The sequence below is a fragment of the Lepisma saccharinum genome, chromosome 7, assembly GCF_977018435.1.
Source record: "Lepisma saccharinum chromosome 7, izLepSacc3.1, whole genome shotgun sequence".
Taxonomy (NCBI): Eukaryota; Metazoa; Arthropoda; class Insecta; order Zygentoma; family Lepismatidae; genus Lepisma; species Lepisma saccharinum.
Window position 1 is genome coordinate 80,469,187 of NC_139235.1, and position 11,901 is coordinate 80,481,087.

Sequence of the window (11,901 nt, forward strand, 5' to 3'; positions counted from 1 at the left end):
TGTGCACTGTGGCCACACTGTCTAAAGCGTCAGACTACGTAGTGCACGCTGGTTTGAGTCCCTGGGGTAAAGCATAACAATTTTTCTCCTGAGATTTTGGCCAGTATATGGGACCGATGGCCATCCACCATCGTGAGGAAATTGGAAAGCTACGAATGTGTAGTGTAACCCGGCCATAAAAACCTACAACAACTGGGGGTTCGTTGTGCTGACCACACGTCACCCCGTAACCGGTTGGATGATCTCCCACCTCTGCTGAAGCATCTGGGAGTGAGGCCTTGGCCCTCAAAGGCTGTTGCACCATGGGTTATTATTTTTATTTCAGTCAAATTTTAATTTTTGTTCCCAAATATATTCTTGTTCACTGTCCAATACACATAGTTTGAAAACCAAATTTATTTGCCATCACTTCATTGAATTTTCTGTGAAGTTGGTGTGCTTTATTTCCAATAAGATAGTTGAGTTTGCTTTTTACTCCATGTACTTATTTAATTACTTCTGACAAAGGGATCTCTGTTACTTCCAATTTCTTGATTGTATTGCAAACAAGACTAAAATTATTAATTATGGGGTGTAAGGGGTGCTCCTTCCATGTAGTGCACCCAATAGTCAACCTCACTTCCACATAGTACACCCTGGACTGCAGACAAACGAGGCTCTGGCGACTGGCACTATGGCCAGTATAATTTTGTTTGTGTTGTCCTGTGTTTTGTCCTTATTTGTGCTGAGTGCTCCTTTACAGCCTCAGCTTTTAACGAAAGTCAGAAGATTTTAATATTTTATGATTTTAGTTATGCAACGTTAGAGTTGTTCTGTGTAACGATAAGGGGCTGGACCCTGTATAATGTGATGGGTGCAAAATAGCCTTAGTGCTGACGCACCCAAAATTTTAAATTCAATTCAATTCAATTCGAAGACTAAAATTATCAGAAATGTAAGCTAAGTCATGTTTAAATGCACATTCACACAACAGATAGAAAGTGAAATTTTCTGCATTGGTCGCACCTGGAAAAGTAACAAGATCAGTCACTCTGTATCTGTGAGATGCAAGTACAGTTTTACTAACATATTCATGATTACTTTTTAATTTTCACCTTCTTATTTTCATACTACACATAATGATCCTTAAGCACCTTAACAACTTCTGGATCCTAACAGTAAATTCTACAAGGAGGGAGTGCTAATCTTAACCCAAACGAGATCCTCTGTATCTCGCAGATATAAACAGCGTAGTAAGTCCAGACACAATGGGGCTTTAGGCAGAAACTGTGCTCGTCTGTATACAGACAAAGAGGGAAGAATCTACTGAGATGCTTTGAACCACACGCCTAATCATTTCCAAGAAAATAAACAATTTCAGTTGCATGGAGGTTTATGCCACGTACCCAAACTGTAGGTGTGGATGGCAACAAGAAGTGGGATTTTTCTTTTTGACAAGAATTTTTTTTCCATTTCAAATAATTTATCAATATTATGATATGCAGTTCTGATTTCTTCAGACGCCATGTGTAATCCGTGAACAATGAATCACTTAGGATAACTTACTGCAAGGTGTTATTCTGCAGCATCTGTCAGCAAAAGTATCTTATTACAGGATGGTTACTCACTGGGAATTATGCATGAATTATTGGCTCCGTGAATTCTGTGTGAATTTTTCTCCATAGTCGTGAAAAATTGCAACTTTTATTATTCCTAATGCCATTGAATTTATACATATTTATAAATGCCCTGAGGCAGGATTTTCATAGTTTATTTTATTTTTGTCAAGGAAGGAAGAAAAACCTGTGTAGAAAATAAAACTGAATTCTCTCAATCTGTTTACTTTGTTAGTGTCCTTTGCAGAACAATCTATCTGACAGACAAAAGATTATTGCAAGATAACTTATCTTGAAGTGGATTAGTTAAATTTGAGTTTGAAATTCTCATACAATTAACAATTTTTCATAGATTAGTATATTCCATAACCAGTGGTTTCTGGCGGTACACAACGGTACGTAATAGAGACACCTTTTTATGTGTGACAATAAAACTAATAACATTTTATTTTAACAAAAGGAAATTGTGTGTTTAATAACATTTATCATGAACATATCACAATATTTTGAATAGTTGTTAATTACGAACACAACAACAACAACACACGAACTTACTAACTTGAAGGGTATCAGAACCTTTCTTCCCAGAAAACAACACTGCTTGTAACATATTGCGACTTGTGTTTGCAGGTATTTCGGTCTGAGTATGTGAAATGGCAAATGTAAACTAAGCACCTTAAATTAAATATTGTAAATGTATAATGTCTAAGTGCATTGGAATTACATGAGCCTTTTATATTGTTAATTTATTTGTGTGGATATATGTATATGTTTATATGTGTGGGTGGTGAGAGGAGGTAATATGTAAGATTGAAATAGAAAAAAAAACACCTGCTTGTACCTTTGAATTTTTGTAAAGTTCACCTTGAAAACCGGAAATTATATTTGAATTTTATCATGGCCCTAGAGTGGCCACCTTGTATTATCAAACTTCATACCTCCTTGCCACAATATCTGTATTGCTTCATTGAACAATCTAGCAATTGCAACATGGTTAGTAGTAGTAGTAGTACAGTGTTCTTGGCATGTCAAAAGAAAATAATTACTTGAATATGTTTCATTTTTCTGGACCCCATTTGCCATTTTCCTACCACTTGAGTCTGTAATTTCATCTGTGCACATTAATATCCGTAACTTGGTTACAAAATTCATAATTGGTAATTTAAGTTTTTCTTGTTACTTACAACACAGGGTGAGTGAAAAACTATAGTTATGAGAATAATTTATGAGAAAACACATTTTTTTATATGTATACTGCTGCCTCGAAATGTTATATTTATACACTTTCATAAATTTTGAAATGGGGCTTTGCTCGAAATGGATTGCATAAGGGAACAAGGCCCACCTGCAACCAATCATAGGACACCAAAGGGGAAAATGGAAAGTAAGCTTAGGGGGAGTCTTCACAATGTGAAAAAATGGGTTAAAGATAATGATGTGTATTTGATTAGATCTGATAAAGAAAACAAAATGGTTATCATCGGGAAAGAGGAATACCATAGCAAGGGGATGAAGTCACCCAAATGTCAACCTTACTTCCACATAGTATACCCTGGACTGCATTTTGCAGACTAACTAAGGCTCTGGCCAGTATAATCCTCTATGAGACTTTGTTGGATGTTGTCCATATGTGTTTGTGATTGTCCCTTCATCTGTTTCATCTTATTACCATTCATCCTCATGTTTCCAATTAGCCAAAACTGATATAAACAATGAAATAATAATAATGAAACCAATCAATTTTTTGAAAGTAAAAAAATGTAAACATTGCAATAAAAGTTACTGAAAACATATATATATTCAATACATAATATAGAAATAATTGTGTCCCGCATTGTGGCCGTGCAGTCTAAGGGTACAGTATTATTCTTTGGGCTCCAGCTGCGGGATGCGTGCATGTTCGAGTCTCCTGAGGGAAGCGTAACAACTTTTCTCCTGAGATTTCGGCCTGTGGCCACCCACCATCGTGAAGAAATTGGGGAGCTACAAATGAGTAGCGTAACCCGGTCACGGAAATCTTCAAGGACTATGGTGTTCGTCATGCTGAGCACATATCACCCCGTAACTGGCTGGATTATCTCCGTGCGAGTGAGGCTGGCAGTTGGTAGGTAGGCCCTTGCCCTCACGAGCTCTTGTGCCGTGAGTTAATATAGAAATAATTAATGAAAATAACCAAAGAAAAACTTCCTGGGATTGAAATCATTACTAAATGTAAAAGCTGAAGTGGAATCCTCGTAAAATATTTCCACAATTTGCATGTGAATTATTCAGTGCAAGAGTTTAAACCAATGCACAATGTAATTTGACAAGTACAAGTAAAATTCAGCAACGAAGAAAATTCAACATCTAGTGGTTGTGAATTCGAAAGAGGTGGTTATAATACATGCAATTATAGCCCGTTGCTTGTTCAGAAAGGGTTAAGTGCCTATTTTACAAGTTTATAGTGCCTGAAAATCTGTACTGTATTAGCCTGTAACAGCTTTAGTATTACACCATAAACAACAGATTTTATTTGTCTTTCTTATAGGTGTTGTTGAAAGCACAGAAAATATCTATCGGTACCACATGCAAATCCAAGGAGGGACAAACACATCCGGACCTAGAAAACCACCTCAACCGCTCGTTCAGACCCCAATAACTGCCAACCCACGTCATTCACGCTCATCATCACATGGGTCACAGCAGTCACAGCAGTCACAACAGAGCACAACAGGGGTTAGTGAGAAGGCCGCATCTTTGTCATAGTGAAAATGTGACCGAGCACAATAGATACACGGTTTGATTTATACAGTGATGTGGAGTTAGCAACACTGCTTGAAACTACAATCATGCTATATTTATATGTACACAGTTTGTGAGTTTGTAAATGGTGTAAGCCTTTGGTATGTGCAATTGGGAAGGGATAGGTAGCGGTATGTAATATTTTCAAAAGACAAAAAAATATAATAACTTGTGTTTGTGGAGTAAATATTAAAGGAAGAATGGTCCTTCACCAAATTTTTTTTTTTTTAAAACTTCTACTGTATTAAATCACATCGATTAGGTTTTTGTCAGTTTGTTGCAAGTTGTACTGAAAATGCCAGCTGCTAGTCACAGATTAATACAGGTCTTCTATTATTTATTATGTAGTATTTCAAGGTATTTAATATTTTCTCCTTTATTAAAATAAAAGCAAAGCTATAATTTAAGAAAATGTATAATGAGCTGTAAAATATTATGCAGAACTTTTAACATAATAATATGTTAGAAAGGTTGTTATATTTAAGTTGGCCACAATATATTATATCTATAATAAGTAATAAAATATGTACATTAATCTGAAAATGCTAGGCTGTTATTATGGGACACCAATTTGAGATATTCTATTGCTATTCTGTTTGATATGTAGGTTGAGAGTGGAATGTTGAAACATGTAATTGATAAACACAACTTTTTTCATTGCATTTTAAAATTCTTTCAGTATAGAAAAATATATTAATTCTTTTTGTTAATGCTTTCTAAAGAGGTATATCATATCATTCATACAGAAAATTGTAAGCGTGATGTCCAATATGACATTCAACAATAATCCAGTCCCTGGTTAGAATGATTTCAATAAAATTTTAAAATAAGGATTGGAGATACTGAGAAGAGTTTTGATTGGTTCTAAATATTTTCCTAAGATAACTTGCATCTGTTAGGTCAAGTTTCAATGTTTATGTAGCTTTTCCAGTCTTAGGGTAAATACATTATTTAGTAATAATATCAAATTAAAGTAGTTTTTACTTGAGTAACTTTATCATTGTACAGGTGAACAACTGAATAACATATGAAATTATTAGAATAAATAGCACGTGAATAATGACTGTATTAACAGACAATATGTTTCATTAGGGAAGAATGCAAAAGTAAATTATAATGGGAATGTATTTCTTTTAAAAACTTCATTCTATGCTATACATTATTTTTTATCAATATTTTTTTAAGTGTGTGGTTAAGCTGTAAAAAAATGCATGAAGTGAGTTGTGTACGAACTGAAGCAAAATTCTCTAACTCACAGAGGTAGCACAAACTATAATAATTCAGTATCAATGACACACACTTATAAAAGGAATGTTGATGGCACACTTAAATTTTTTTAGAGAAAAGACTGTTGATTATTTCAATAAAATATGTAAATTTTGCAATTGTTATCATGCTTCATTGTAAATGTCAATATATATCTAGCATTCCTTAAAATTCATGGCAAGCTCACTTTAAGTGCATTGACTTACTTGTAGATACTGTCATCTGTTTGCCATGTTTTGAGAAGGAGTGATGTAGTTATGTTTTGATATTAATGGCTGTATTTATTTATTGTTCGAGTTGTTAAATTTTTTATAACATACCATGTTAGATTAATTTTCTTTAATGTATTTGGGCATCTCTGTGTGCACTAAACAGACACAGAATGTTCATGTGTGTTGTATATAATTTACATTCCTTAAGGTGTAGAGGCAGGAAAGTATAGTGAGCGATGCTTCGTAACTTTATACTTGTAAGTGATGTTCTTATCTTCCTTGGGAACTTTCTACCCTCCGTTACGTGCTTGTTCTTGAAAAAGAAAGTTTCACTGCAGTTTTGTCAGAGAACACATTTCTTAAAAATAAACATGTCGGATTTCATATCACCTTCTATTATATACTTTACATAGAACTCAACACAGGGTACATGTAAATAAATGCATCTGCAACTTTCTGTGTGTGTGAATATGTATTACCTGAAAGAATGAGACTGACTTTTAGTGAAGTTAAGCGTAAATTCTTTTTCTTGTTAAGGATATTGGAAAAATAATTTTTGCAAACAAAATAATTGATGGAAACTATTAGTGTACTAAAATGACTGTGCTGTACAGTTGTGTATTGTTAATTTAATTCCTTTGCAGGATTTATTTTATATATGCATTAAGTTGCAGAAAAGTAATCCAAAAAGAACTAAAAAAGTACTGTCAGTCTAGGAGTGAAGGAGTAAAGAAGCTGTTGCAAAAATCTCAGTGATTTACAATACCAAAGATGCCTCCAGTATTTGTAACGGTTAGATACTGGCAGTTTTGTATTGTGTTAACGTTTTATTGCCTTATTTTTATCAGTTACCAATGTCATCTTGGCAAAATGTTACACATCTAAAGATTTTTTTGGTTACAGGTTTTGGGGGAAATGGTATGTAAAATGGTTTCTTTTCAGAATTTATAGGTATTGGAAGGAAATAAGGGAATATTTTCAATTTTTACTTTGGTCGTTTAATAATTAATAATGCATTTCCCAATCCGAGACATAAGATGGCATTACGTACACGAAGTTTCGTGTTTACGCGATGCACAATTGGATATTTTTTTCTGATTAATTTTGAAGGTTCACCAACCACGTTTACCACACCCATCATGAATAAGATGGCATCTTGTCTTGAATATTAAACATTCATCCTTAGTCAGAAATTTAAATTAAATTTATTTCCTGCCCAAGTTAATAAATGATAATGTGTATATAATTAAAAAGCTGAACTTTTTATATCGATGACATTAGCCATGATTTTGTCTTATTTTTAAACGAGGCAAGGGCAAGAATTGAATTACCAAATCAACATGGCTTGAGTCATTGATTATTTGGGAAAAGATGATGGTCGGTGTAAAGTGTAATTTCTTTATAATGTAACATTTTGCCAATTTTACTTATTTTAATTAGCTAACACTGCTGTTATGTAAGTCTGCAGGAAAATCAAGCTGCTATGCTGTTTTCAAAACCTTTGAATTCCTATTGTGTACTTTTTAAAATCCTTATAATTTTGTATTTTCTCAGTGAAGTTATTTTTGTTTGTTTCATTGAAATAAAATTTATTGAATATAAAATGTATGTGGTATTTTCACTGTTACTTGTGTTATTTTTTAATATGCTTCAAGAATTTACAAGGTGTGTTAAAAAAAAAAGACCAGATTGAGTGCACTACGTGCAAACTACTTGATGAAATCAAAGGAACACAGTTGCGCCATCTAGCGGCATCTTTGTGAAGTACATTGCAACAAGGCCTGGAGCGCAGTGCAAGCCGTTCGCGCGCGCGAGCAACACGTGTTATAGTTTGCAGCGGTCAGTGGGTCATTTTGTGGCTGTGTGAAAAATGAAAGATTTGCAGGAGCAACGTGTGCGTGTTAAATTTTGTTTCAAGCTCGGTAAAAGTGCCACAGAGACGTTCATAATGCTTCGGGAAGCCTTCGGTGATGAAGCAATGAGCCGATCAGTGTTGTGACTGGTACACTCGGTTCAAAACTGGGAGAACTTCGACTTCATTACGAATACGTCCCACGAGGACAAACAGTCAATAAGGAATTTTATGTGGAGGTTATGAAGAGGTTAAGACGCGCAGTGATGCGGAAAAGGCCTGAGCTTTGGCGGAACCAAACCTGGACGCTACACCACAACAATGTGTGGGTTCACACCGCTCTACTTGTGACTGAATTTTTGGCCAAAAACAGGACGACGGTGATTCCTCAGCCTCCATTTGCCTCCAGCAGACTTTTTCCTCTTTCCAAAATTGAAATCGACATTGCAAGGTCGTCGGTTTGACACAATTGACGACATCAAACAAAAATGTAAGAGGGACCTAAAGAGCATTCCGGAAGAAACGTTTCAGGAGGCGTTTCAAAGCTGGAAGAAACGTTGGGAGCGGTGTGTGGCCAGCCAAGGACAGTACTTTGAAGGGGACAAACATGAATAAGATGTACATGTTCAGGTAAAGTTGCTATTCCAACAATCCGGTCTTTTTTTGAACACACCTTGTATGAAGAACAAATTTTGCATAACCTGTATTTTCATACATGATAAAAGTTAGTGTATGGTGTTGATGTTAAAAACAGGTGCCCATGTATTGACATTAATTGCTCATTCATATCCCATATTACCTGTAAATATTATTGCCACTGGAAATAACCAATTCTCACCACCATTTAATTTATTCAAAAAGTCGTTTTTTTTTGTTGCAGATAAGGATATGATAATTGTACTAGTGTGAAATGCTTACTATCTCAAAATATTATCTGAAGTTTCAAATTGTGTCACTCAAGTCACACCAACAAATCTATGGTTTGCTAAGTGGTTGATTGCAACAGAAAAAAATATATGTACTTTTTGTGCAATACTAAGTGTCTGAAAGCATGGATTGTTTATCTCATCACAATGGACACTTAAAGTTTGTATTTTGTTTGTACCTACTTACTGATTTATTTTCTTACTTTAGCGGATTCACTCTTTTCTGCAGAGTCTTGTCGCCATAGCTTGACAGCCTGCCTCATTGTTGTGATATAACGGTCCATGCAGCTGACTCAATGCCACAATTTCAATGCCGTTCAGCCAGCAGTCGCCTCTACCTGGATAGCCCAAGTCATCGACTTTGCTATGCCTACAGCTCGTCTTATGTTATTTCAGACTTGATACTGAAGCAAAGGGGTAAGTTGCCTTTTGTCTCAATTATCTTCACACCTCGAGGAGGAACCTGGTTTTGGCCATGCAATTATAACCTGAATTGCTCTATCATCTGATTACATCCCTAGTGATATTCAATTATGCATTAATCTATACTAACAATTCTTTTTTTCAAGTATGCCTTGTATTTTTAATCCTCGTGAGAACAAAAAAGTGCATCACACTCTTTGAAATTAAAATTAAAGTTAATTAAATTTTTCACTAGTTGTCCGATCGTGATTAAATTTTAGTATGGTGCAGGCAAAAATATTTCAAACATAATTGTTAATTTTCAGATTTTAAAATCTGTCAAAGAACCATTCTTATCAATTTTGCAAAAGAACTTTTTCTTATTCATGATGGATGCGTCACCTTTTAGTACCTCATCCAAAATGCAGTTTTCACAAAATTGGGCACAGTAAATTACACACAACCTTGAATTTTCCACAATTTCCAGGATAATAGAGTGTGCGAGTGTTGTGCAGCTGTACACACACTGTAAAATATGAGAAAAGTATCTGCTAATAAATAACTCATTTCCAGATGCTGATGCCATTGGTATTGGCTTGGATTCAGTCCTAGTATTTATGGTATTTTTTCCATGATTCATTTTCAAACTCTGTATGTTGCAAAAATTTTATCTCTGGTGTTTCGTGCTAGAAAAATAATCTTAGAAATCCATTAAAAAAAACTTAATTTATGCTTTCATATATTGAAAAAAAGTCCTCCTCCGTGGCCGTGCGGTCTAAGGCACCTTGCTTTGGACGGTGGCTGCGGGATGGCATGGGTTCGGTCACCGGGAATTTTCGGCCTGTGTATAGGGCCAGTGGCAACCCACCATCGTGAAGAAATTGGGGAGCTTCCAATGAGTAAGTGTAATCCGCTTGTGGAGACCTACTATAACGACTGGGGATACGTTGGGCTGACCACCCGACTATTCCAATACTGGTTGAAGATCTCCACGCTTAGAGGTGACGAAGGAAAGCATGGGACGGAGACCAGCATTCTACTGTATTCCCCCCCCCCCCCCAATTTCCTTCCTACTATCCTTTCTAGCCAATGGCCTTTCTTTTAATTATATGTAATTTGAAAGCAGCAATGTAGCTGCTTTTAGGACCTTTTTGTAATAACTTTTAGAGATTTTATTGTTCTGGATATAATCCAAATTAACACACTATTTACAATTTATCAAGTCCACATAATACCATGACATACATGTATCAGAATTGTAGGTAAGCAATAATATAAAAATTCTTCACGAGTTCATTCTGTTCTATATGCACATAAAAAAAATATTCATTCAACATTGGATTGATTGATTGATTTGCTTTATTTTGCTTAGTTTTTGTGCCACTTTCGGCTAATTGCGAAGATGGGGATGAGTGATGATATGATGAAATTGATGAATGGACACTCGCAAACATCCATGCCCAGACTAGGATTCGAACCCGGGACCCTTGGCATTGTAGCTTAATGTGCTAACCAGTCCGCACAAGGGGCTGGCATTCAACATTGGAAATATTAACAATATTTAGAGTTTTCATATTAATCTCTTGAATAGGCAACATTGCAAGTACATATTCAACAGGCTCTTTTTAGATTTTGAAACTCAAGTTCTATGGAATGCAAATTAAAGTTTAACGTGACAAAACTGAATAATGTTACAAAGATAACATTTGTTTTAATTTCTTATTGACTTAAATTAGCCTCTTATAACAACTTTATATGTGCGTGATTTTTTAAACAGATTTTTGACTATGCCAGCTAACAAAACATACTATGTATCCACAAGAAGACAACAATAATAGGAAATGAGACATTGGATTCAAGAAATTCAACATTAAATGGTCATTTTACCATCATTCATTGTCTTCCTGCACACATTTTTTATGTAGCATTCCTGCATAACAAACACTAACCTATCTTTCCATTGGACAACTGTAAATGGGAAAAGATTCTTCTCGCAGCTATGTGTATAGTGACATTTAAATCGTGCACTGTTATTGAGAAAATGGCACATTAATTGTAAGGAAGATTTTTCCAATGTCTGCGCTCCAAAGAGTCTGTTACAAATTAATTCTCTGTAGCATTATACACTCAGTGAATCAGTTAGAGCCTTGCATTAGATGATAACTGTGCATTCCTAAAGACCAACAATTTGAACCTGACTGGCTTGTTGCTTTCTTGGAGTACAAGAAACTCTTTGTAGAATTTCAAGTCGTGAAATGAACTGTCCTTCATATATCCTGGTGGGATCATCCACAACAGAAGTTTGCTTGAAAACAACAGAGTGAACACTTAAGTGGAAATTCATAATTGGGAAAAGAGAGACGCGGTAGTATATAAATACGGAGAAACTAGTTCTCACTTTTATCCGCAAAGCTGTTTTTTCTTCTTTTTCGATTAATTTCAGTGGCCACTGCCACCATCCTCGTTGGAAGAAGAAGAAAAAACAGCTTCGCGGATTAAGTGGAAACTTAAGTACAAATATTCTGTAATTTTCTTAAAAGTACAAGGGTCGTTCAAGGTTGACCGGGACTTTTATTTCTGCAGAGGAAATAGGTAGCAGAAGAAACACCAAACTATGTCAGTTTTTCAAAGTATTCTCCGTGCGCGCCGAGGCACCGTTGCCATCGTTCTGGCAGCTCCCGAATTCCTTTGGCGTAGAAAGAACTTGGTTGTTGTCGTAGCCACTGGAGGACATCGCTCTGCAGTGCTTCGTCTGTCGTGAATTTCTTCCCTTCCAGATGGTCTTTAAGGGGTGCAAACAAATGATAATCACTGGGGGCTAAATCCAGACTGTAGGGGGGATGGGGCAGAACTTCCCAGCGCATGTC

At 35.6% G+C, this 11,901-nt stretch overlaps 1 protein-coding gene across 1 annotated transcript in view; it reads left to right on the forward strand.

The window, feature by feature from the left end:
• The window catches only part of LOC145989952 (putative pyridoxal-dependent decarboxylase domain-containing protein 2), a 56,034-nt gene extending 48,582 nt beyond the window's left edge, over positions 1–7,452 (forward strand). Inside the window, exon 16 of the mRNA XM_083125490.1 lies at positions 4,123–7,452. Coding sequence (XP_082981616.1) covers positions 4,123–4,340 — 218 coding nt within the window. The 3' untranslated portion in view covers positions 4,341–7,452. The remainder of the gene's footprint in view (positions 1–4,122) is intronic.
• Positions 7,453–11,901: the final 4,449 nt, after the last annotated feature.